Here is a 27,102-nt window from a genome sequence, read left to right as displayed (position 1 = left end):
ATCTCTTTATTTTTAAAATGTGTATAGGTAGTATTTATAAAGTTTTAGCTTTTAGTTTTGGATCTGTTTTTAGTTGTTTTAGTACTACAATTGATTGCTTCGGTTGTCCTCATTTGTAAGTTGCTTTGGATAAAAGCGTCTGATAAATGACTAAATAAAATAATAAAAAAAAAAAATCATCTCTTTACTACCACTCTGATCCTTCCAGTATCTTCCGCAGAGGTGGGCAGTGATGTTGCTCCTATAATAAACAGCCTGCCTCCAGGGTTAGGAAAGCCCCCACCACTTCTGCCTGCTGGATCTGGACCACCACCAAGAGAGCAGGCAAACCCACCCTCAGGGTCAGGAGGTACACCCCCAGGCCATCACATGGGATTGCAAGGTTTGTTTTTGGGGTATAGCATGAAATAAATGTAAAAAAAAAAATTAAATGATTTTAGCAAATGGCTGCAATATAACAAAGAGTGAAAAATTTAAGGGGGTCTGAATACTTTCCGTACCCACTGTATATATGAATCGGGGGGTTATCATTTTTTACTTTAAGGTAAAATTATTCATTACATTAATTTGTTTAACCTGTTTATGATGCTGATTATATGCAGTATTCCCTGTGTTTCCAGGCTCGTATCCTAAGACGAAACCACCTCCTTTGCTTTCAGTGCAAAATCTAAAGCCACCTTCCCACAGATCAACCGGCCCCCATAGTCTTTTACCCTCTCGGGCCTCTTTAGTCTCGCACGGTTCTTCATTTAGTCCCCCATCTAGAGGGCCAGCAGCCCCTCATAGTCTTGACAAGCCACAACCTCTGCTTGGCCCAGCACCTACACATGGGCCAATGTCCACCCGTGCCCCTCTTCTTGATACGCCTCTTGGTTTCTCGTCCTCTAGAGGACTATTGCAGCATCCGGGGTCTCATTCATCGCGAGGACCACCATTGATTTGTGGACCCCCACCGCAGAATGGACCCAGGGGTCCTAGAGCACCACCACCTTCACTCAGGAGCCTTCATATGGGCGCCCCAACAGGTAAGCATCTTCTCATGAAGTTCTTGTTATAATGGCTGTTTAGAGCACTATTGGTATGGAAGGATCTGTCACTAATTTTTCTTTTTTTTTTTTTTGGTTCCACTTGTTGAACGTTTTTTTTGTTTTGTTTTTGTCCATGTTCAGGTCCACGACCACCACGACGCCTGCTCCCTTGAATCTCTCAGAACACCTGATTAAATCATAGGCCAATATTGCCACGTGGGACAGTTGTTACATTTTGAACATAGGCAGTTTTATGTTAAGGAATTTGCCTTCTGTGTTTTCTTTCAGGATCCCACGAGATGTTTAAAGATGTACTGGTATGGAAAAAACCACAGTGGTGTTCTCTTTATTTCCACAGGTGTAAGCTAATTTTTAGAATAAAAATGAAAAATTTCAGTGTCATAAATGTGTAAGATGTCTTTAAATATCACTATTCGCCGTACAGTGATTGAATATATTTCAAATACAATTTTTGGTGTGAGGCAATAATATGAGACCATTCAGAATTTATAATGATAAAAATTGCATAATATTCTGAAATGCAATTCATTTAATTTTGTTGAAAAACATTAAAGTTATCAAAAAAAAAAATTTTAATGTCACTCTTTAAAGAAATAAAAGATCAGAACAAATCATAAGATGTCTTTTTAGGAATATAAACGTTTTTTTTTTATTATTTAAAACATTTAGGAATAATATTTATTTTAGAATTTAAAATTTCTAAAGTGTGAATCTGGCCCATAAACTTCAAAACAGTTCTTCCTGTAACTCTGAATGCATACATAAATTGCCCTCAATAATTTAGAACTTTTCCAGGTAGACCACCCATCAATATATATATATATTTTTTTACATTTTGACTGGACAAAAAATAATTCTGTGTATAATTCAATGTTTCTGATTGCAAATTTACTCTAAAATTGGATTGTGCCATCTGACTAAAATTTCAGGTCATGCCACAAATTTTTGATTGGATTGAAGTCATTTAATCTTTGGAACATTGTTGTACTGGAACAAAGGGGTCGCTGCTCTGAACAGTCTTTGGCTGGCTGATACTGGCACCCCTCCTGGATTTTGGCTCCATCTGTGTTACCCTTGATGGCAACAAGCTTTTTTCTTTCTCTTTGCGGGAAAAGAAACAACAGAGCAAGATGCTGCCACCACCATACTTGACATTAGGGATGAGGTTACCTAGATGATGAGGTTGGCTAGTACCCCCGCATGGCATACAGACATTTATGATACTTTTTTTATTTTATTGCAGAACTTGAATAGCCAAGACCTTTTTGGTCCACGGAAGAAAGTAAGTGAGAGTAAATAAGTAATGGGTATTGGGTGAATTATTCCTTTGATATTACAAACCAGACACAGAAACCGGTGTGAATTCAGTACAGCATTAAAACAACCTGATAATTTGCTCAGTGTTATGATGGTGAGGTTGAAAAAAAATCATCACAATGCATGTGTTTGTCTTCGAATGGTTGGTTTAACTAAGGGGACATGCACCTAACTGCTTATAAGAACTCCTTTCAACAACTGGTAGATGCAAATGAGAGACTCCCCTTGATCCCAACATAAGTTTTATGGTACAGTCATGGCCAAAAGTTTGGGCTGTTACATAAATTTTGTGTTTTGCAAAGTTTGCTGCTTAAGCTGTTGTGGTGTTCATTTACATTGTTTCTAGATTATTGTGTAGAGTGATCAGATGCATTTTAAATAATTGCTGAAAGCTTCATTGGCCAAACAAATTAACTTTTCACAAAAACAAAACACTTATTTGATCCTGGCACAAAATGACCAGCAAACAGTAATTGACTAATCAAGGAAAGACTGAAATTCTGCAGGAAGTGCAAGGATTGGAGAAGACTGGTGCAAAGTTATTTTCTCTGATGAAGCTCCCTTCCGACTGTTTTAGGACATCTGGAAAATCGATTGTTCAGAGAAGAAAAGGTAAACGCTACCATGAGTCCTGTGTTGTGCCAACAGTGAAGCATCCTGAGACCATCCATGTGTGGGGTTGCTTTTCAAACAAGAGAGTGGGCCCTCTCATAATTCTGCCCCAAAACACTGCCAGGAATAAAGAATGGTAAAATGTCCTGAGCGACTTCTGCCAACGATCCATGAGCAATTTGGTGATGATCCGTGCATTTTCCAGCATGATAGAGCACCATGTCACAAAGCAGGAGTGATGAAGTCGCTCGAAGATCATTACATTGAAATTTTGAAACTGTGGCCAGGCAACTCCCCGTTATCAATCCCATAGAGAACCTGTGGTCAGTCCTCGAAAGGTGGACAAGCAGAAGCCCACAAATTGTGATCAACTACGAGAACTAGTAAGGCAAGAATGGATCGCCATCAGTCAGGATTTGGCCTAGAAGCTAATATCCAACATGCCAGGGCGAATTGCAGAGGTTATGAAGAACAAGGGTCAACACTGTAAATATTGACTCATATATATATATATATTTGCCGCTCAGTGTTATGATGGTGAGGTTGAAAAAAAATCATCACAATGCATGTGTTTGTCTTCGAATGGTTGGTTTAACTAAGGGGACATGCACCTAACTGCTTATAAGAACTCCTTTCAACAACTGGTAGATGCAAATGAGAGACTCCCCTTGATCCCAACATAAGTTTTATGGTACAGTCATGGCCAAAAGTTTGGGCTGTTACATAAATTTTGTGTTTTGCAAAGTTTGCTGCTTAAGCTGTTGTGGTGTTCATTTACATTGTTTCTAGATTATTGTGTAGAGTGATCAGATGCATTTTAAATAATTGCTGAAAGCTTCATTGGCCAAACAAATTAACTTTTCACAAAAACAAAACACTTATTTGATCCTGGCACAAAATGACCAGCAAACAGTAATTGACTAATCAAGGAAAGACTGAAATTCTGCAGGAAGTGCAAGGATTGGAGAAGACTGGTGCAAAGTTATTTTCTCTGATGAAGCTCCCTTCCGACTGTTTTAGGACATCTGGAAAATCGATTGTTCAGAGAAGAAAAGGTAAACGCTACCATGAGTCCTGTGTTGTGCCAACAGTGAAGCATCCTGAGACCATCCATGTGTGGGGTTGCTTTTCAAACAAGAGAGTGGGCCCTCTCATGATTCTGCCCCAAAACACTGCCAGGAATAAAGAATGGTAAAATGTCCTGAGCGACTTCTGCCAACGATCCATGAGCAATTTGGTGATGATCCGTGCATTTTCCAGCATGATAGAGCACCATGTCACAAAGCAGGAGTGATGAAGTCGCTCGAAGATCATTACATTGAAATTTTGAAACTGTGGCCAGGCAACTCCCCGTTATCAATCCCATAGAGAACCTGTGGTCAGTCCTCGAAAGGCGGACAAGCAGAAGCCCACAAATTGTGATCAACTACGAGAACTAGTAAGGCAAGAATGGATCGCCATCAGTCAGGATTTGGCCTAGAAGCTAATATCCAACATGCCAGGGCGAATTGCAGAGGTTATGAAGAACAAGGGTCAACACTGTAAATATTGACTCATATATATATATATATTTGCCAATAAAAGCCTTTAAAACTTATATGCTTATCATTGTTTTTCAGTATAGCCTATAGAAACGTGGACGAATAATCTACAAATACTGAAGCAGCAAACTTTGCAAAACACAATGTCACTGCCAAAACTTTTGGCCTTGACTGTAGACTACATGCAGGGCTGGAAATGGTGGAGTGAATTTCGAATTTCGTTCCACTTCTAGATGAAAAAAAGAAAAAAAGAAAAGAAAAAGAAATAAAAGTAGATTTCTATATTTTATTCATTCAATAGCCTACGAAAGCGATCGCACATAAATACAGTTAATGGAAATGCTTCTCTGTCGGTGCGCGTTCTCCTCACAGAACAGATCGTGAAAGCAGCTGCCTCAGGTACATTATCTAGGATGAACCGTGATTTTTGACGAAAATCTGAACATCTTTAACAGATGAGAATATCTGATATGGATAAAGTTGTGTATAACGTACCTGAAATGATCCAGGTTTTTCGTCTAAAAATAATGTCTGGCTGAAAAGACCTGGCATGAACTCAGATGAGTGAGCTTTCAATGGTTATAAAGACAGTTTGCAAATGTGGTGTTGATTTTATACAGCAGTTCAAAAAAGAAATCCATATTAAGTGACTTACGTTTTAGGAATAGCCTACTACTGAATGATTTTGCTCTATTTCGTCAAGGAAAATCGTTCCAAACAAAGTCACAGCTGAGCCGCTGCGCATCTCCATTCAAACACACAGGTGCTTCGTTTATGAATGAATCTGCATTTTTGAACGAATCTAGTGAGTCAATGATTCAATCACCCATTCACAAGGACTGTCACTTGCCGTCGTTCCTCAATGAATCAGCTGTTTGAACGAATTGACTGAATGAATGAGTCAGTGACAAAGACTTGCAGCCACCTACTGGCTCTTTTGTTTTCATCAAGTATCATTTCAGTTCTTAAAATAATTTGATATTTCTATATAGATCTGCAAATCACTTTGAGTCAAATAGCTATCGCCAATATGAAGGTATATTTTTGTCATTGATCAGAAGGTGCTCCTAAATTTTTTAAATGGTATTTGTAAATCATTTCCCCTTTTTATTAAACACAAGGGCTCATTAATAATGCTTACATTATTAGCCACCCTCCACCCCCTTCCAAGCTAGAGTCCTCCTCAGTGAATTTTGGCCATTTTCACTACTGGGTACATAAGACATCATAACATGACAATGGAACTGTTTTGGAAAACAAATAAGTAGGCTATATAGGGCCACTTTATAAACCTACACAGGGCCAGAAATGTAGGTAAACTATGGAAGTTAATTTCTGCCACATTAGAAAATAGTCATCCTTTGGTAAATCATAATTATGAGATTAAAAAAGAAATTGACATGGAATCTCGACTATTTATGTCACAACTGACTTCTTATAATGTCGACATTCTGTCTGATAATTACGACATTATTGTAATTGACCAAAGCATGATTTATTTTTAATTTGTATTTTTTTTTTAAATGTAGCAGAAATCAGCTTCCATAGTCAACATAAATGGACAGAAAAAAAATACATAATTTTTCTGGAAATATATTAGAACGTCTTTTAGAAACTGTGCACTGTTAAGCACCGTTGTTATAGCAGGTCATCTGATCTTTGTACATTCTTCTTTGCTCTTTCAAGTCTCTAGTTTCTTAAAGAAAAAGTAAATTCCAGAAATGACAGAAATGGAACTTAAATGTTAGCCAGAAATTCTGTTACCGTTTACTTTACTAAATGGAAAAATATATTTTGATACATTTATATAACTTTTCCTTGTGTTTCGCATAAGAAAGCAAGACAGACAGGCTTGAAACATGAGTAAATGATGACAATTTACATTTCTAGGTGAACTGGTCTTTTAAATAAGGGGAGATTCTTGATAATATTACAATTACATATAAATGCTTAACATTTTTAGTTTTTGCAATATGTATGACTGTTTAATCACCACAGAGGCAAAAATAAAGCAGTAACAATCCACGAAACACGACGCTATTTGCGTGTAAGCTCATTTGAACCACTAGAAAGCGCTGTAGACCTACGGAACATACGCTGAACATAGCAGTTCAATGTTTCATTTATGGTCGTTGTGTTTATCAAACCTCAAAACATCCACTGCTTTTTCTATTACATACATTTTCTTCTCAATTGAGATTTGGTTATATTTTATTTGAATATTTCATTTGAAAAGAGAAACACTGAAATGCAGCATTTAATACGATTTAAATACAGAATGAACCCTACAAATTGTTTTCGTTCTCTGGAACACATTGCTAGCGTGAATGCATTTTCCCTCAATAACAGTAAATATCATTTTCTCATGCAAAATAAACCATTGGGAGATAAATCGAAGGCTTGCAGAATGTTGCTACTGTTCCTTGTGCAAGTTCATAATAATAGGAATCTGTATTTGTGAAGTGTTCCTGCTTTCAGACGACATAATGTTTGAGGACAAATAAAGATAAACGTACATTACAAACCAAATATAGAAACAAGACTAGATATTTTAAAGACATACATCATGGTAAAACAGTAATTGCTACTCAAATGAGATTTTTTTTATTTCATGAGAATGAATGCCCTTATTTTATTTGGTATATTTTAATATCACACGCTTTATCGTCACTTTTCAAAGCAACTCTCACAAAATATGTGGACTGATTCTTGTCCTCAGAAGTCTCCTTCAAATACTTGCTAAGATTTCACATAAATGTTTCTTAGGCCTTGCATGAGAACAAAAGTAGTTGTGGATGAATCTGCACAGTCATGTGTGTATACAGTATATACACTGCATGTTAATCCTAATGGCACACACTGTCAGCAAATGTGTGTATGCCTTTAGCAGGGCATGTTTTACAGCTGTTTGTCTCTCCACTCTCTGATCACAGACACTCAACCGCAGCTGTGAAGTATCCATCAAGTCTCAAACTAATGGAGGCCGGTTCTGCTTCGTTTCACCAGCTGGGAGGTGTTGATTGGGCCTTTTTTGGGTAAGTGAGCAAAAAACAGCTCCACTAAAGCTGATAAATGCAATAGGAGACGGAAGGATTACCAGTCAAACGGAGTGAAACCAGCTTTCGCCCTTACTGAAGTGAAGACATGCCTCATTTGTGTCCCAGGATATGCGATTCAGTTACTGTTACAATTCCGCAATCACACAGAATCACTTTTTTCCCCCACAGAGACACACACTTGCCATTCCCGCACAATTGGATATCAATCAAAATGTATCACTATGAATATTCTTGGCATTATTGTGTTAGAATTCACAGATACCCAGGTCGTCTCTAAACGCGATGTGCTTCTTTGTTAGGACAGCACCACACTGAGCTCCTGTATGCTGCTGTGAGTGAGATCTTCATTAGAAACCTTGAGCCCTTCACCAGGATCTGTGCCAGGTACTCGGTCTAACAGCCAAACATGTTGATAATTAAACCCCTGTAATCGAGAGGTGTTATCACAACAATTAACTGCACAAATGTGAGGGTATGAGCGAGCGATCTCAGAACGTGTGGCTTTGTACGCAGTTCCTCCCCTTTTTAATTTGATGGAAAGGTTTTACATTCACTTTATTCCTTCGGCTATTTATTTAAGAGCCAAATTAGCGGTGCGTTTTTGTTTTGAGTGTATATTTTGCACAGTATTCCTCTATCAAACCATCTTGGGAGGGAATTGATGTGGGGGGAAAACGTACGAAAACATAATTTCTCTTCCCGTCTTTTTTTCCTGAAAGCACATTTGTCTCTCTCCTACTTTCCCTAATTCTCCAGACGTGTTCCAGCCGTTCTCTTTTTCCCCCTCTCCCTCCCCAAAGTTGGCTTCCTCTGCCCTCGTTCCTAGGCATCAGCTGAAGACCCAGCAAGGCCCCCATACACAATGAGCTTTAATTGGGTTAAGTTTGTCCGCCACAGATAACATTTCTCTTTCTGTGGAGAATAAAACAAATTGCTGGCACTAATGGCACTGTTTAATGTAGCTCTTTTTATTATGGATGGAGGAAATTAGGAGGAGACTCCCAACAGAGAGCTGATGTCGTGGGAGTGAGTGCATTGTTGCAGCTCATCAGAAAAGCGTTTTTACTGGAGCGCCGGCCTCCTCGCCGCTGTTGCTCATCTCTCTCTCGCTAAGCCCTTTCATATGCCCTTTTGAAAACACGGCCACGTACCTAAGAATTTGAGCGTTAAAGAGTATAGCCTGTGCGATCTGACGCGATCGTGCCCCACATTTGGCGCCATGTGTTTCGAACCTGTTCTCCATCCGCTGTTTTTTATGCTTTAATGCTCTAAGTCCATAAAGCTGGTGTTTCTTTGTGTAAGTCTGGGGCAAGAGCCAGGGAAACGGGGGCTGAACGGGGGCTTGTTATTGAGGTTCTGGCACAAGACGCGGTAAGCCTAAAAGCCTGAAATTTGTTCTGCATTGCTTTCGTTGGTCCCCCTTCTTCAAGTCAGACGTCTCACCGCAGCAAGCTGAAGGGATGCGAGGACAGATGCACACCCTGGCATTTAACACGCCAACACCTGAGAGTGTTTGGAAGACAATCAGCAGTAAAAATGTAATGTTCAATCTGGATTTTTATGGTGGCTAATCAGGACTGATGAAGTAGAGGGTACATTAAAGTGCAGCCGAGCGGTCAGCCCCAATCTGCGTTCCTGCTCTCCACCTCTCCCTCGTGTGCCCGTGTGCACTCGGCATCAGCACGGCTGTCTGGGTCTGGGGTCACTGTAACAAACAAAACGTGCTGTTTTAAGCACCGCACTGTCCTTATATGGACAATTAGTGCTGTACGGCGGCATATTTTAGTAATCCTATATTTTGCTGATGTGCACGTTGAGACAATTAAAAGCTTCTGGCAATGCTTTCCTGACATTTTTTGCTTTCATAATAGATTCTATCAGGTCAGGTCACCGTAGCTTGGTCCCGAAAGAAAAACCCGAATCGAAGGAAGCTAATAAAATTGCTCATTTTTTTGGCCCTGCTTCAGATCCATTAGCTTGAAATGCATTTGTATTTTAAACCTCCTTGTACGTATTGACAGAAATGACACCGCAAGCGTGTGCCTCTCCTGTACTTTGTTAACGAGACAAAAGAGTGTTGGCTTTGCAGTATTTAAATCAGTTATGTCTAATTATTTCATACAAAAATAGCCTATCTAGGGCAAAGCCAATGAGATGTAACATTGTCTGTGGAGGGGGGACCTGGAGGAGTTGGCGTGAGTTCAGCTGAACAGAACAGAACAGAGAGAATACGCTGTAGGCAACATAAATATAACATGAACTCTCCAGGCTTGTGACAGTACAATGGGGAGTGTTTAAGGGTGCTTTCTGGGGCCGCACTATCCAATGGATGATAGTCGCATAAGAATAGCAGCATACCTAGGTACGGTGAGAGAGGAGACGGATGAGAGAAAGGATAAAACGCTGTTGAGTTATTGCTAAATTTTGAATAATCGTTGCATGAATAATGTAAGGGCATCAATCTACCACCGTCCCTGCTGCATGAAGGAAAATACTAGCCAATACTAAGACCATTTGAATTCAGTTAGCAGTGAAATGAAGTGTTGCAAATGCCATCATCCTTATAATGTCCAATGAGAGATTTTCTTCCTCTTCTAAACGCTCAATATTTTTCAAATCGCATGCAGTCATCCAAGCTCAAAAAATTATTTGCCACTCATTAAAATCGTCCTAAAATAGCATCGGAGTCTATTCCAAACAGGACCACCGCATTTGCAGTTCACACCTCTTTTTCTCCAGCGTCTTAATTAATTTCATCCACATGTCTTGTAAGTCTTATTCTGAACTGTTCATTGTGGCACAAGAAAAATGCAAATCCGTAAAAAGATGACAGAGGGTGTAATCGCGTGCTATGTGATTTCACAATGCCACTCTTTCAAACCATTCATGTCTTGGCTGTCCTTGACCCTTAAGGAGCTTGTAATGTGGGCTATTTTCCTCCTTTGAATTTATCCGAGAAAAAGGGACCACTGCGGTGAGCTTTCGCCCCTTCGTGCCAGCGGCCTCTCTCTCTGGGACACCAAAAGCACATTTAAAAGCAGTCTCCAGGCGTGCGCTCAGACAAGACAAGAGGGGCCCCGGTCCTCCACGGGGGGTCAATTTTAAAGGCCGCTCCGTGGCTCCGCGGGGTGCCCGGCTCAATCTGCAGGACATCCCGCTGACCAAGACAGGGTGCCCACCATGTTATCCATGACAACAGCCGAGCAGCTCTGGTGCGCCGCGTGTGATTTTGACCATTTCTTAGGTTGATTTTTGCACAAATTATCCTCTTTCTGCAACTGCGCTTCGGCAGCACAAGCAGACAGCCAGACAGACGCTGTGGGGATTGAAAACACTGTCGAAAAGGCCTAATCCTGCCAAAAAGAACACAACAAGAATCCTAGAGAAAGGGGTTAAAAGTTAATTAAAACATATCCGATAATACCAACGAAAATAAAACAACACATCTGATAATATCAAACAATATTTGTGTGTTCAAAAATAAAATGCATGCATTTAATGTTGCAAAGCATAAACACTTTAAAAAACTGACAAAAAGGAAATACAAACCTGATGTGTTTACTCGCTCTGTTGTTGTTTCAAACATGTAAGACTTTCTTTTTCTCAGTCACCATTCACTTTCATTGTATGGAAAAAAAATAGATACAACGAAAGTGAGTAGTGACTGAAGCTGTCAGACAACATACAGCTTAACATCTCCTTTTGTGTTGAGCAGAAGAAAGAAAGTCAAACGGGTTTGGAACAACGTGAAGGTGAGTAAATGATGACACTGTTTTTATTTTTGCCTGAGCGGAACTATCCCTTTAAATCCTAAATCTTATCCGTTTAAACGCAGATAAACGTATTGCAAAGACGACGCAGAAATGTTAAATGTTCAAAACAAACTCCCCCCAAATAGTCAAAATGTCATCTTATCCAATCGACAGTTAAACGCTGGAGTGAACCCGAGACGATGGCACCAATACAAGGAGCGCAAAAAAGCGAATCCAGTCCGTCTTTTTTCTTGCACGCTGCAGAGTTTCCTCGAAGCTCCGTGTTTTGGTCCCGATCCGTGCTCCGAGTTAAGCTGTAGTTTCCATGGCTGACCATGGTTTGGTGCTGTTGGCTCTCTCTGTCTGCTCAACCCAGGCTGTGCGGAGCTCCCTGCGGGATCAGAGCGCTCCCCCGCCGGGACCCTACTCTCACATCCTCCTGCTGGGACACGGCTACATTTCCAGCCAAGCCTGGCTTTATTATGTGTGTCTGCGCTGCAGCCCCGCCAGCAGTCGGATCGGGAGGCGGAGGGAAGACCAGAGTCAGGACAAAGAAAAAGGGAGAGAGAGGCTAGCGACTAGAAATATTTACGGCTTTTAGGACGATAAACAAGAAGAAGAAAAATCCCCTCAGGTAAAAATGCTGCGTAAAATGCCATCGAGAGTGGCACCTTCGGAAAAATAACAGCGAAGGAGGGCGGTTCGGCGGGATCACAACGAAAAGAGACAGTTGCGACAACTGCAAAAAGGAGGAAAAACATTGCGAATCAATTCCGAAACATCGGCGAAGTGGGTTTACCACATTATCGGCAAGTATTGGCACTTCTCGCTACTGATCAGGTGTAATTTGGGCACGCTCCGCTTCTTGAAACTCTGAGCGCGCGTGCCCACTCCGCCGTCAGCGTCTGCCGTTACGGAGGAACAAAAGAGCGTTCGCTTCTCGAGCACGGGAAAAACCGCAAGTTATTCGTTAAATCTACAGGTTGGAGAAGTTAAATCATTGGAATATCAGTTTCCATTGCCTGTACTCTCTTCTTTGAACGCTTCTGGACTAGCGAGACTGAAGTTGCCGCATTGCAACAGGCAAAGTGAAGAAATCTCCCAAGTATCAGCGCGTGACCTGTCAATATTTCTCGGAGAGGACAAGATACCCGTTAAAGAAAGTAAAATATTGTTGTTAACACGGAGATGTCTAGACGCAAGCAGGCCAAACCGCGCTCCGTTAAAGGTAAGCGTTTTATGTTGGTATACGAGAGGGAACAACTCACATGACCAATGAGATTTCGTGGGTAAAACTGCCGGGGGTTGTGAAATTCATCGATTTAATGTGTTTGCTCTCAATAGTGACATTATGTTCAGAGACTTTAAGGAGGACTTTTGACATTAAAAGATCATTAAGAAATGAAACGCTTTCATTTTGATGCGAGGTGCCACAAGGTCTTGTGGTTGGCTGTACAAGTTATCTCTTATAGGGAAAGTGCTGTACTTGAACAATTAGAAATAGTGCTGGAGTTTATTTTAGGTTATTTATTAATATTATTATGAGTAGTAAATTAAATGGTAATTTAAACAATTTTATTCAATTATATTTATTTGTATAATTAACCATCACTTTATAGTCATAATAATCATTATGTAATATTTTATTAAATTATTCAATTTAATACATAATTTTTTTTTAATAAGTATGTTGAATTTTTTTAAAATGTAAAAATATGTTTTTTTATTAACAATACTGCTACTAGTCATACAATAGACCTTTAAATAAGTATATTCCTATTTTCTCCTCTTTGTGGACATCCTAAATAATCTGAAATCTTTTTGCAACTCAATTTAAAACCCCCTCTCAGTCTGTAGTAGTATTGTGAATGGAATTTGATTCTCTATAGATCTCAGTTTTTTTTTTTTTTTTACTCTTTGCTTTTTATTGTCTCAAATTAATTCCCAGTTGTGACTTTGACATGGCAGAATCAGTCACACACAGTCTCATCTCATTCACGCCCCTCCTACAAGACTCAACACTCACAGGCAGGTGAATTTAGGAGCAATAAGGCCTGCTGCTATTTTGTCTTGTCCATCAGCAATGTGCGGCAGATATTGTGCTGCCGGTCGAGATATCACTTGGCACCCTCACCCCAATAGAAACCAGATGGGCTTTCGGGTGGCCATGTGGCCCATATTAGTACCCCCTCCCCCAAATAATAACCAGTTTTTTGTTTTAATTAACGGCCGCAATCTGCAGAGGGTCATCAAGAGAGAAAAAAATGGTCGTAAGTTTACATAGAGTGTAAATGGATGATATTCATGGTGGTTGAACTGAAAATACAACGTGTTAAGAATCGGTTATTGTCAGGGATATTTAACATTGACGGAGCCTGCTGAGTGCAGATCAATCTTAAACAATGTTGTTGAGTTGTTTAGGAGAGAGAGATGAGAGAGAGAGCAATCATTTCGACCCTGTAATCAATAACGTAATATTGTTTTTATTTTGACCAGCTTTTATTTTTCGTATGCACAAAGTGAAATATTATTATATTTAAATATGCCTCATCTTTCCCCCCCAATCATTAACTAATAATGTTTTTTGTTCATCTGTTTTTTTTCAAGGGATTGTCAAATCAAATGTTTTGTTGTATTGCAACAAATACTATTGCAGTTTTCTATCGAGTATGCATTGGCCTGCTGCAGCACAGAGGTTTGGGGGGTAAACAGTGATTGTATTGACTCAGCGATGCACGTCAATCAGAGGCCAATTAAATATGTAACCAAGGCTCGCTCTGTCCCTATCTCAGCCCAGCACCTTTAGCTTTGATTGCTATGCTCGGAGATTAGAATGGCACCAGCAATATGTCTGAGTGTGGTATGCACAAAATCATTCATGTTTTTTTCTGTCCCGGGTGTCTAGTGTATTGGCTCGCTCTTCCAGAGGTTAAGCTTGTTTGTCATTAATTTCTGCTTTGATATCTTCAAATCTGCAGGTGTTATGGCTGTAGAAAACATATGCAGGCACATAGGGGGGGTTGCCCATTGTCACGTTAGACCGGGGATTATTTCCCAGTAAAGGAAGTCATGCTCTCACATCACATTACATTAGAAACTGATTGCCAGTGTTACTCGCGCACGCAAAAGCGAGAGAGATTATTTAGAGAGGAAAAAGACAACGAGCGTTCGTCAAAGGGGGAGAGGGAGCTGCGCTTATCAAAATATTATTTCTCTCAATTAAGCCCTTTTTAATGCGTGTCTATGCACTGAGTGCTTGGCTGTGGCATTCCTGTTTCATATCTCCACCGTCCCCATGAGTGTTTCATGCATTATGTAGCGATGATTATTACTTAATTACACATTTATAAATCCCCTTCATTTGCAGGACATTAAGAGGGGGATGAATGCACATGACAGGAAGGGAGACAGTGAGGGCACTTATTTCCATTTTTTACTGTTGTTTACAGTCAGTCAAATCAAATTGGACCTTTTATTCTAAGGAGGGGAGAAGACATTTGAGTAATGCTTGTCTGAAGCTCGCTGAGAATGAAAATCTAATGGCATTATTCCCCCTCTGCCCACTGACACCAAAGTCTTTTTGGGTATGTGGTTATGTGGATGAGTTTGTTCCTGGTTCACATGTTGAAATGTCTTTCAGGAATGCATTCAGCTCTTCCTGCAGAATACGTATCCTTTAGCAAGGGTTTCGATAGGGAATTGGGTAATTACTCGCTGTTTTGAATGTAAATTTTTAGACATGCATTTCAACAACTGAGGCACTGAGGGAAGGAAGGGATTTTCATACACAGATACACAACATCGAGTTGTTTTAGCAAGGACATCTAGATTGCAAATAAGCATTTAAACATATTGTAATGTAATTTTCTAGTTTTCTTATGTGAGATCTGAAGTTGTGGATTTTCCCATCTTTAAAGAACGCTGCAGAGATTTTCTATTGTGTGATTTCAGTGGTATTACTTTGAAACACTCATCCTTACACTTTTTTTTCTGGGGGAGCTGTGCTACATGTTAGAGGATAAGAAAAGCAAAAAAGCAATGAAGCTGTAATTTGCTGTTGTGTTGATCTTTTTTGGTGTGTGTTTATGTAGAGGTACAGATCTCATCTTTCCTCCCTTTCTGTCATCATCTGGTTTTAAAATTAAATGGCTTTTTTATTGTCACCTAGACTTTTGGCAACAGCGCAGAAGTTTCATTGGTCAGTGGGCTGTTGTAAAATGTTGAAGTGAGTTACCATAGGGCTGCAGAGCAACAAATGAAGAGATCAGGGAACGAGAATCCCCAGCATTCTTATGCATCCGCATTTGTGTTTTTAATTTTGTGCTTTGATTGGTGTGCTGTTTCCAATTTTTTTGTGCACCTAATCACTCTATTGCATCTGTTGCACATTTTCAAATGATGGTTCGTTGAGAATAATTGATTATATTTATTTTTAGTCAATATTTCCATTCACTTTTCTGTTGTAGTCCCTGAAACATTTTTTTAAACACCTAATTATGTGTTTAATTTAACTTATAGTGATTTTTGCATTTTTTTTTAAAATTTTAGCTTTTTTAACAAATGACAATAATCTGAAAAATAATAAAATAATAATCTGAAATTGAGAAAGGATTAGTTTCAGTTCTAGACTGTTTATGTGAAGATAGAGAGTGTAGTATTTGTTGTGTGTGTGTTGACTGTTAGAGGGTGTGATTTTGAGGTAATGGGAGATGAACCACAAAATTGATTTTTATGCTCTTGCTTTTTTTGTTTTCATTGACTTCACAGCATGAACAATTAGTTAAACAACTCTAAAAGTATTTAATCAGAACCAGGAAAAAATGTAATTGCGCACAGTTTGACAGCAGCTGAGGTCTTTTTTAATGGCTTTCTTTGGGTGTTGATTCGACTGGTATCATGATATTAAGAGGCACGTTTTTCTTCCACTCTTTAACTTTCTTTTCAAGTCAAATAGTTATACCTTGCCGTATCTCGAAGCAGTGACCCCTATTGGTGTGGAGATCATTGCGTAATTCATCTGGTCTGTGATGGGAGGAAAAGGCGGGTGGGTTTGGATGTGGGTTTCTCCCCGGTGGACAGTGTGTCTGCCAATGACAACTCCTTATCAGCAGCCTGCCTGCTAGTTTTGTGGGGAAGAATCTGTCTTAATGTAAGAGCTCATTCGTTGGCTCTGCCATTGTACCGGCTTAGCCACATGCTTTATCAGAAGGCCTGGGCTCAGTGGCCCGGAACCGGTGCTCACTGCGGACCCGCTCCATGCCACGCTTCACTTCTAAAGAGAAGGCGTCGCTCTGACGCCCGCTGTTATTAATTCTGTTTGTGTGGTTGGCATTCCCTGCGCCCCCCTCTTCTTTCCCCACCAAGCCTGCCAGCCAAGGCTCCCCTGTCAGGCCTTCCCGGAGGATCGTGGCCGTTCTAAGATGCTGCGCTCTGGAACCCGGATTGGGCTGCTGCAGAGGGCAGATTAAAACGTGCTGGAACAACGCACGGAGAAAGAGTCTCTCAAAGCTGCTCGTACCCATGTAGATTAAACATGGCAGCCATTTTCACCTAGTCCGCAGAGAACGTCAGAGACTTTTGTCTAGAAAGCACATCGTGGTACATCTTGAAAGTATTCTTTTACATTTAGAAAATTAAGTTTGGTGACCTAGAATAGGAATTTGAGTGACGTTTCATATTGTAAGGCTCGTTTTATAATTTAGGCCTGTCAAACTGTCGATGTTATGAGGTAGGAGTGGGTTACTACCGTTCAAAAATTTGGGGTCAGTAAGATTTTTTTTAAAGGAATTAATGCTTTTATTCAGCAAGGACGCATTAAATAAAAAAATGGCTGTAAAGACATTTGTAATGTTATAAAAGATTCTATTTCAAGTAAATATTGTTTTTTTTAACTTTCTATCAATTAAACAATCCTGCATTTTTTCCCCCACAGAAATATTAAGTAGCACAACTGTTTTTATCATTGAATTTGAAAATAATAAAAATGTTTCTTGAGCAGCATATTAGAATTTATAAATTATAAATCAGTGACACTGAAGACTGGAATAATGGCTGCTGAAAATTCAGCTCTGCCATCACAGGAATAAATTACATTTTCAAACATATTAAAATATAATTTTTTTTGTAAAAATATTTCAGAATGTTTTTACTGTATTTTTATTATAAAATGTAGCTAGGTTGAGCAAAATATACTTTATCGACCTCAAATGTTTGAACAGTAGTTTATGTTAGAAGTTAGAAGTGTTTGTCTGTGTGTAATTGACTTTTCCTGATATTCAAAGATGCATTAACGCTCTTTCTCTACTCCTCTCTGGGTGGCTGCTCTACGACCCTGCCCCGTCTCGCTGGGATGTACATTAAACATAAGGAAAGGGGGCAATTAGGCCCACTCTCTACACCTGGCTGATGCATATATTTATTGACCTGTCTCCCTGCTGGACAGGCTTCAGGCCCTGGTCTGAGCTTTTTGGGGTGGTGATTGAAGGGCTGCTGAGGTCATTAATGAGGAGTGCTGGTGCTGGTTTGACCCCTGCTGTGCCTCCCAGAGTCGCCTCTGACCCCTCACCAGGTCATCTGGCCTCCCATGGCAGAGCGCTTAGGGAGGCGTCCTAGACCAGTGAAGGACTGGTATAGCTGGAGGTGAAATGTTTCTATGCGTGTGTGTGTGTGTGTGTGTGCATGCATGTGCCCACGCACTGAGAAATCTCTTGAACGCTTGTGGCTCTCTCCAGAGCTGAACCTATCGATTTCACAAGGCCTAGAAAAGTTTTCTAGCAGCAAGAACAAAACCGCTAAAACAAAGATACGCTTACAGTGTTGAGCAGCCATGCCCTTTCAAACACAGATGGAGTTTGACTCTGCAAAACGGAACTTTTGAGTAATTTGCAGAGTTCATCCAGAGTCAGAATGTCTGGCTGTACCTTGCTTCAGATCTTCTAGACAATTACATTGGCGAATAAAGAGGCGTAATTGATTTGGCAGAAAGATAAAAGACGACTGTGACCCTTCACTTATCAATTAAAGTAGCTAGTTTTAAAAATACAGACATGGCTAATGATAGAAAAGCGGCGCTTGTCAGTCTGCTGTTTCGTCTTGGACAGATTATGTGTGTGAACCACGGGTCTCTGTGTTGGGTTAGTAATGCTTTGATAAATTGATTTTAAGGCGTGAAACTTCTTTGCTTTATCCTGAGGCTAGTCTGAAACCTAGCGTAGAAGCCTTTTTGGCTTAGACAGAATTAGCCCCTCATTGTAAAAGACCCTTGGTTCTGCTAGCCCGCCTGACTCCAGAGAAAGACGAGCCCTTGATCCTGGAGTCAGATGTGTTTTCCTTATTTTTCTTCATTTAATTCCCCGTCAAACAGCAAGTCCCCCCCCCACCCCCCTGCAAAGTCGGGAATAATAACCCGTGCAAACAGCGGGGCTATACTGAAGAAACAATTAAAGTCGCTCTTCTTTCGAGAGCGCTCGCACACACATACACTTACAAAGGGAGAATAAAGGGGAGGGGAGACAATAAAAAAGCAGAATAAAGTAATTTACAAAACAGTTGTTCTTCTACGACGTGTTCATTTGTTAGTTAAAAGTCAGGTTTTTCCATTGTGTGCAGTTCACTTAGCATGTGTGCTTTTTTTGGAGGGCTGCTCCTGTATTCAAGAAGTTCCCAGAGGAACTGAATGAGGCAACGAGTGATTATTACGCTGTTCTCTCTGACTTCTCTCTGTTCACCTCATCTCACCTCACTTCTCATCCTGCTGCCTGACTGTACAAGCTCAAGGTTAGAAAAATTAATATTAAAATAAATTTATATTGTATTATTTTTATATAAAAATAAAACCTTTTTAGGAAAATAAATATATATAATTTTTGTTTATGTTATCTAAAACATTTATATTATGCAAAATATTCCATGGTGCAGGTCATATTTAAATAAAATTTTCTGATCATAATATAATGGTGAAGAAAATCACGGTGTATTAAAACTGAGTGTTGCAGTGAGTCATGCAAGTAAATGAAAGTCCAGTGGGTTTGCGCCATGCAGGTAAATTGTGTTTTCAAACTAACACTTTATAAATGATGGGATATACTTTTATATTTTAAATCTTAGGCCTATTACTCCATTGCATATGGAGTAATACTTAAAAATGGGGGGTTGGGGAATATGGCACAGCAATTAACAGTATAAATTAAAAAGGGCACTTCATGTCAAAAAAGACTGATAAGAAAGTGGAGAAAATGGGATGATTTAGACTCAAACCAGTGTCCCTGTGTGCACAATGGCTCTTATGTGTCATATGCATGTGCGTCACCCACTGCACCATGGCTCTGACAGGCTTTTTATTTATAAAAGTAGCAATTTTCCCACAAAATCTGTGTTTTAGATAGTTTTCTGGTGCTTATCTGGGAGTGTTGTGTCAAGAGAGAGGACTCGGGCCACATTTATGGAGGTGTGTAGAAGCAAATTCACATCCACTTCTCTCAATTCAATTCACATGCACATACACGACAGATCATGCATTTCAACACGGCTGACGTGTGTGTGTTTGTGTTAGAGCACTGCCAGAGAGATGGAATGCACTCCAAACTGTGTCAAAACGCTCGCCATATCCAAACCAAATCAGTTAACCTTATGTTATATCTCGTCGGCTTAGTCCCCAGGTAAAGTTCTCCATACTACAGCCACAGCGTGTATTTAATCATCCATCTGCCGGCGCTCAGACGTGTGTGTGTGTGTGTGTACGCTGTGGGCTGTTCTGATAGGTGTGTATCTGTGTTGTTGTGGTTGAACATGATGGGGAAGAGAGTCTCTTTCAGCTACTGCAAAAAAACAACAAAAAATAATCCAGGGCCAAGAGAAGTGCGCAGAAATTATTAACCATCCACACACTCGCGCTCCCAATTCTTCTTTATTCTCTCTTTCCTGCTCAGCTTCTCTTGCCTAATAAATGCTTCATGTCACCATCAAACAGACCCGACTTGCTCCAGGAGAGGCAGAGAGAGGGAGCGGAAAGAAAGAGAATTGGAGATCGCGGGGCGTGGGGGTTGTGTACTGTACGTGTTTAGTGTTGATGGATGGATAGATGGATAGATGGATGGGTGGATGGACAGATGTTAAAAATGTAAAGTTTTGACCGGTTCTGTAGTGATGGACAGGCGGCCAGGCTGTCCGATTCTCTTTCTTCTATCTGGATCCAGCTCGATCATTAAACTCTGATTAAACTCTGATAAAATCCTATATCAGAGGTTTTGCACCACACTACCTTGAGGCATAGTGTAAAACGCAATACTTTACACATTGGTTCTGGAGTAATCAATCCGTAATTGGTTGGAACACTTTAGTCCAAGTAAGTGTTATTTTATGGCTTCTTTTATTAACAGTAACAGTGCGTTATGTAATCACAATTAGTGGGTAAAGGGTTAAAAAGGGTTGTTGACTTCCATAGTATTTTTTTCCATATTATGGAAGTCAGTGGCTGATGCCAACTGTTTGGTTACCCAGATTTTTAAAAATATCTTCTTTTGTGTTCAACAGAAGAAAAAAATCATACAGGTTTGGAAAAACATTAGGGTGAGTAAATGATGAGTTCATTTTTGGGTTAACTATAATTTATTAACTAACAAATGCAAAAGGAAAACTCTCCCTTCCTCATAATGTACAAGTGATTTTCATTAAAAGTAACTTAAGTAGCATAATCAATAATCTATCTAACACTAACTTTTTGTAGGTAACAAGTATGATTGAATCTCTACTTCATTAACATGTTTAATTACATGTTTAAATGTATACCTTCTATTTATTTAATTTTAATAAATGATTTTATTTAATATAATGTTTTAGAATGCAGATTATTCAATCTATTTATTTGATGACATAAAAGACACTCTGTAGAAAGTAATGTAACTTTTTGTCTATGTATTGAGACTGAGTTCTTTAAAAATTCTCATACTAGAAAGGAAGACCCTTGAGGTCAAGGACTGAGCGTTATTCCCCCAAACGCGCACACTTTCCTTCTATATCTTGTGGTCATATCCTATAATAGGGGTCGCTGTAAGTGTGGGTAGAGTTCATTTAATAAGAACCCCTCCCACAAAATCCCCATACACAAACAAACATGTGCTGGCACGGTCTCTGGCGGGCTAAACAAACAGTAGCAGGGTCTCAGAAGGAGCGTGATTGCAGAGTTAATCTGTCCTCTAGTGATACAGGCCGGCCGCAAAGCTCCTTGAGAGAGGGACACATTGTATTGCCTAATCAAGTCTGTATCAAACTAAATAATGCTGTAGCGTGAAATTGGAAGCCGAAGTCAAAAAGCACTCCCCAGCCTGTACTACAGGATAAGGCAATTAAGACTCTCTCTCTCTCTTTTTCTCTCTCTCGTTCTTCCTGTCTCCTGAGCAGTCAGGCTATACTCTTATGTCTTTGTGTGAAACAGGCCTGTTCTCTTTCTTCCTCCTGTTCGGTTGATGATATTGTTGGTGGTGCACTGGGACCATCTATTTCTGGAGGGTCCCGAAGGCGCTGTGATCCAGGGAGGCCGTCCTCCTCCTAGGTCAGGGGCATTCGGCACGGGGTCCTCGACCTGCCAGAGGGTGTAAAGCGGGCATTTTTGGTCGTTTTGTCTCCTTGAGTACTCTACAGATAAATCAATGGAGTACTTGGGGATCTGCGCTGTTGTGCATTGTTGGTCTATGAGCAAATGCGTCTGAAGGATGTCTTTAGCAAAATGTTATGCTGTTTTTTTTTATCACAAGGCATGTCAAGTTAAAAGTGCTTCTTTAAAAAACAACAACAACAAAAAAACTATTTCAGTAAAAATGCATCACAAGACCCCTGCATTCTGTTCCTGTTCCGTTTTCTCCATCTAGATATCTGCAAAGTGTTCTGAGGGAAAACATCCTAATTCTTACAATTTTGTCAATGTGTACAGCTATATTCTTCAAAGGCCAAATTTTCCAATTAAAATTTGAGGAAGGCCAAAGATCTATCAGTGAATATTTAAATTTTTGTATTTGTACTTTATTCACCCCAAAATGTAAATTGTCATCATTTCAAAAACTGTATGACTTACTTTCTTTTGTGGATATTTTGAATGGGTTTTTTGTCCATACAGTGGGAGTCAATGGGGTCCAATGTTTTCCTCCTTCAAAAAGTCTTCTTTTTGTGTTTCGCATATGAGGTTAGTAAAAGACATAATTTTCATATTTGGGTCAACAACATTTTAGTTTTGACATGCAAAATAAGGCTAAACACCCTTAATAAGGTGTTTATTAGCATTAATGTGATACTTTGAGATTTTAAGGGCAACGCTTATAAGCTTTTAAGAAACTGAGGAAAAATAAGATCTGCTAAAGCCCAAATATTTTACAGAATCAACCCGAACAAAACTGATTTAATCATGTTCAGGATTGAGAATGTTGACTGTTGATTTGTTTTCATTTTTAATTTAAATTTTTAATTTTTATTAATTTTTAAGAACAAAAAAGACAACATATATTGTGCACATGAACCTGCAACTGTTGTTGTTCTTTTTTTTTAAAAACAGTAATTAGTCCATAGCTGAGTTTTTTTGCATAAATGGATGTGATTGGATTTAGGCGATCCAATGGATCTGATTGTGCAGCATTTGGCCTGAGGACTGCTAGTTGAACATCCAATGGGCTGTCTGATGAACTGCTGAAAATAATGCAGTACCAGTCAAAACAAGAACATTTGACTATTTTTATGACCTGTTTACATGTAGTCAATGCTGAATTTCTAATTGGTTGTAAAATGTTTTGAATTTTGAAAGTCCAGTCATGGAATTATTGTACTTGCATGATTGTTTGTTGTGGTCACTTTCGAGTTTTAATGCCCATTCTTAGTGAAGGGGGATTTTAGACAAGGTGGGACGTGTGTGGTGGTTTCGGGCTTTGCCATTGCTGTCCCCATCGCAGCCGCCCACCCGTCCCGTCCCTGTTTGATGGCATCATGGCGGGAAGAACGTGATTATGGCGCTCTCCCTAGTGAGCAGCGATCTGAACCTCGTGTCACAGTCGCTGACAGCCCCACACAGCCGACGGGATTTAATCATGTCTGCTCTCTCTCCAGGTTCTCTCTTTTCTTTTTTTCGCTTTATATCACTCAGACTCAGCTTCTCTCAGCCTTCCTAGATCCTTCTCTCTCTCTTTCTCTCTCTGCACAGGTATATTGGAAACATTTTTCCTCTTGTCTTTGACAGGCGAGACAGATGAAAAACAAATTTCAGATCTGATCTGAGCGCCCCTTTAATCTTTGACTATGTTTTCTTCTAGTGAACACCGTAGCTCCGCTGTGCTCTTACGTGTGTGTGTGATGCCGTTGTGGTTTATGTTTTTCTTGAATCTTTGAGTTGGAGAATGTGCCTGGGTGCGTTTCTAAGCACATTTGTGCCTCTGAGTGTGTGTTTATGAGAGTGAGTGTGTTTAGAGTCAAAGAGTGTCAAGATAAATATATAAACTTCAGTGTTCTGCACTGTGTTGAAAGACAGAATTGTGGTAAACTGATAAGACCCTGACTGCATCTTTTACTGTGTGTGTGTGTGTCTGTGTGAGAGAGAGAGGGGAATGCAGAGGAAGAAGGAGAGTTGACACTGTACCCAGGGCTTTCCTCAGGAAACGGCTGCTGACGGCCTTTAGCCAGAACCTCGCATCGCACGGCCAGGAATGTGCCATGTGTGCGGCGAGGTGGGAGGAGTGTGAGAGACAAAGAATGTGTCTACATGTGTGACTTTGTGTCTTTTTTAATGTTTGTGTCTTCATGCTGGTAAATGCTATGATTTAGACTGGCATCACGGTGAAGGGTGTAATTTCTGGGACAGTAGTGATGAAAAACAGAATTGCAAATGTAATGATTAGTTTCAAATTATATTATATTATATTATATTATACTAATTTTTTCATTTCATGTCACAGCTCAGGATAGTCATGCTTTTAAGTTTATGGATATCCTTTTCCAGTCATTTCAGACTTCCTTGCTTTGGACAAGCAGATAGTCCTGCCTGAAACTTTGTTGCTGTGTTGAGTCATTCAAACAGAGTAGTGTTTTGAAAGTGTTTTAACCCACAATAGTCATTTCTGTTCATTAAACTATGATAGGATAAAATATTATAAAATCAAAAAATGACAAATCATTTTTAAGCTAAAGAAGCTAAATATGTTTTTCTTTCAAGGCTTTGACTGAAAAGATATTGTCAGATTACGCTAGAACATGTTGTATTTGCACTTCTCTGTGCAGCATTTTTTTGTCTTTCAAATCTCCATCTTCCTTCACATCAGAGGTGTTGTGGATCTCTAGTTGGCTCTTGTAAAAACATCAAAGTTACCTTCACTTCAAGCATTCTTGCAAACATGCAGCACACCTTAACTTATGTGAAGGAGAGACAAAGAAAGAGATAAAGGAAGAGAAAGAAAAAGCACAGAGAAATAGAAAGCACAACACTATGAGTCTCTTCTGACCTGAGCCGTCCAAGTTCTCCCAAGAGCACCAAAACTCAGGAAGACAACACAAGTGCTCTTGCCATCCTCCCACTCTTGTATCTGCTCTCTTTTTTCCCTATACACCATTTCCTTCTTTTACAGTGTTGACTTCCTGTCCCTCAGTCCTCTAGATTTCTTTGCTTAGATTCACTGGTTAGGGTCATGATGTATATGAATGAGTATTGAACACAAACATGGTAAGCACTGTCTAAAATAACCATTTCCAGTCTGGTTGGCTGGCTTTTTCACTTACATTTAGCTTAGTTTTTTTTTGTCTGCTAAATAATTAGTACTTAATTTTTCATTTATTTTTATTTTTATTTTTTAATTAATCCCAGCATCTTGAGTAGGGATGCACCGAATGTTCGGCAACCGAAATTATTCGGCCGAAAAAAGCACTTTCGATGTTCGGCCGGAATAAGCGAAAAGACCAAATAATTATTGTACCGAACAATGACTTGACGAGATCAAATAGAGGCGCGCGCTAATGTAGCAAACATGACGGCAGTGTGGAAACATTATAGCTGTCCGAGAAAGACGCAAAAATCATTACAAGCACCGACGGTGAGAGACTGTTTAGTACTGCATCGCGTGTCTTCGATGAGAAGAGGAAGGGTGGTTGTTGCTGGTTACTGTAAATAAACTTAAATAAACTGCAGAATGTTATGTTTTCTAATACACGCACAAATTGCATGTATTCTGACAGCGCTGCACGAACTCGCGCCGGCAGAGTTCAAAGTCCAAAGCGCGAGGAAAATCTGCACCGAAACAGTGTTACATGTCAGCTGCTCAGTAACATTTTTATGATTTTTTACAAGGCATGTGACAATGCGATACGTGCAACAAACGTCTTCCCAAATTTGTAATGAGAATCATTTGTCAACAAAAAGAAGCACTGAGGTCTTCCTGCGGGTTTCTGCCAAAATAAAAGCTGAGAAAAAGCAAGAACTCCATCAACATTCATAAATATTATTATTGTAATTTTACTGTTGTTCTGTAAAATAAAATTAAAAAAGAAAATAATAATGAAAATAATAATTACAACAGCTCTATTAATGCGTTTATTGTAACATTTACACATAGTGTTCAGACTGGGATCTATAATATTTTCTAATGTTTTAAAAGAAGTCTCTTGTGCTCAGCAAGGCTGCATTTATTTGTACGGTAAAAAATACATGCCTGATTCAAGAAGGGGGTCTAAAAAAGGCCAAAAATATTATTTTACTAACTTATTAATTTTAAGTTAAAGCTGCAATCCGTAAGTTTTGCCTCTTTGTCGCCATCTCTGTTTGAAAACTGGAATTGCAGCTGTGTGCGGAATTATCTAGCTTGCCTGGGTTGTGAGTCGGCACGGCTCCAGCTCTGATGAATCTAATGTTCTGAAGAGTATGTGTGGCAGTCAGTCACCGCACCGATGTGGATATTCACTGTACTTCGCAATCACAGATTCTAGCCTACGTCTTGGAATATGAACCAAATAAGAATTTTCACCGTATATTGCCATCTGAACAAGTAAGTAACAAGTCTGCCACGTTTGTTCTGACCAACTGAGGAAAGAAGCATTACCATAAATCTGGCTACCAATGGTGATTAAATTTAAAGATCGGTTAGCTCATATCACATCAAACCATTCAAATTATTATTATTGTTATATTTTATTCTCAAATGATTAATGTTAACAACATCAGCATTGGTGACTGTGAGAATGGTATGTATTGGCGTGTAGATGTCAATTTCTGCACTGTCTAATCTAATTGTCATACTCTTGGAATTTCATATTAAGAAATTTTTTTAACCCAAAAAGCAAAGAATGCTCCCTTCGAACTGGTTTTCTTTAAAATACAAATCTTTGTAATCCCAGGCTATCTGTAATCAGAAGCACATTTATAACTGGAATATAATTTAATTTCATTCACATGTGTTTCATAAACACATAATCCTTTATGGATTACAATCCGCAATCAAAATTATACATTTAATTATTCTGGCTGCTGTGAGAAAAGGCTATAAACGATCCGCTACCTGCAGGATCCTCACACATGCGATAGCCTAGTAGCCGGGACAACTTCTTTATGTTTACAGACGTGACGTAATAACGCAGTGCCATGCTCTAATTTCCCGCGAAAACCTACCCGTACCACTCAAATTAGAAAACATTATTATAAGCTAACTGTTGTAAGTCGGGCTAAAGTAAGGTTATAGTTTCGAACACTGACTGGTTGTACTGACTGTACTTCCTCAAATACTGATTTCGGATAATTTTTAACCAAAAAAAGTTA

At 39.4% G+C, this 27,102-nt stretch overlaps 2 protein-coding genes across 8 annotated transcripts in view; both read left to right on the top strand.

The window, feature by feature from the left end:
* The window catches only part of LOC107583785 (nuclear receptor coactivator 5-like), a 12,728-nt gene extending 11,221 nt beyond the window's left edge, over positions 1-1,507 (top strand). For all 3 annotated transcript variants that reach the window (XM_016270100.1, XM_016270099.1, XM_016270097.1), the window contains 3 exons: positions 209-382; positions 621-1,025; positions 1,170-1,507. In XM_016270100.1, the coding sequence (XP_016125586.1) occupies positions 209-382; positions 621-1,025; positions 1,170-1,201 (611 nt within the window). In that variant the 3' untranslated portion in view covers positions 1,202-1,507. The remainder of the gene's footprint in view (positions 1-208; positions 383-620; positions 1,026-1,169) is intronic.
* A 9,865-nt stretch (positions 1,508-11,372) lies between these two features.
* Positions 11,373-27,102, top strand: part of LOC107583782 (zinc finger protein 423-like) — a 193,112-nt gene continuing 177,382 nt past the window's right edge. For all 5 annotated transcript variants that reach the window (XM_016270096.1, XM_016270094.1, XM_016270092.1 and 2 more), the window contains exon 1: positions 11,373-12,558. In XM_016270096.1, coding sequence (XP_016125582.1) covers positions 12,519-12,558 — 40 coding nt within the window. In that variant the 5' untranslated portion in view covers positions 11,373-12,518. The remainder of the gene's footprint in view (positions 12,559-27,102) is intronic.

Source organism: Sinocyclocheilus grahami, unplaced genomic scaffold (genome assembly GCF_001515645.1).
Source record: "Sinocyclocheilus grahami isolate Dianchi unplaced genomic scaffold, SAMN03320097.WGS_v1.1 scaffold55.1, whole genome shotgun sequence".
Taxonomy (NCBI): Eukaryota; Metazoa; Chordata; class Actinopteri; order Cypriniformes; family Cyprinidae; genus Sinocyclocheilus; species Sinocyclocheilus grahami.
Note: the sequence above shows the minus strand (reverse complement) of the source record. Positions and strands in the feature narration are given on the sequence as shown.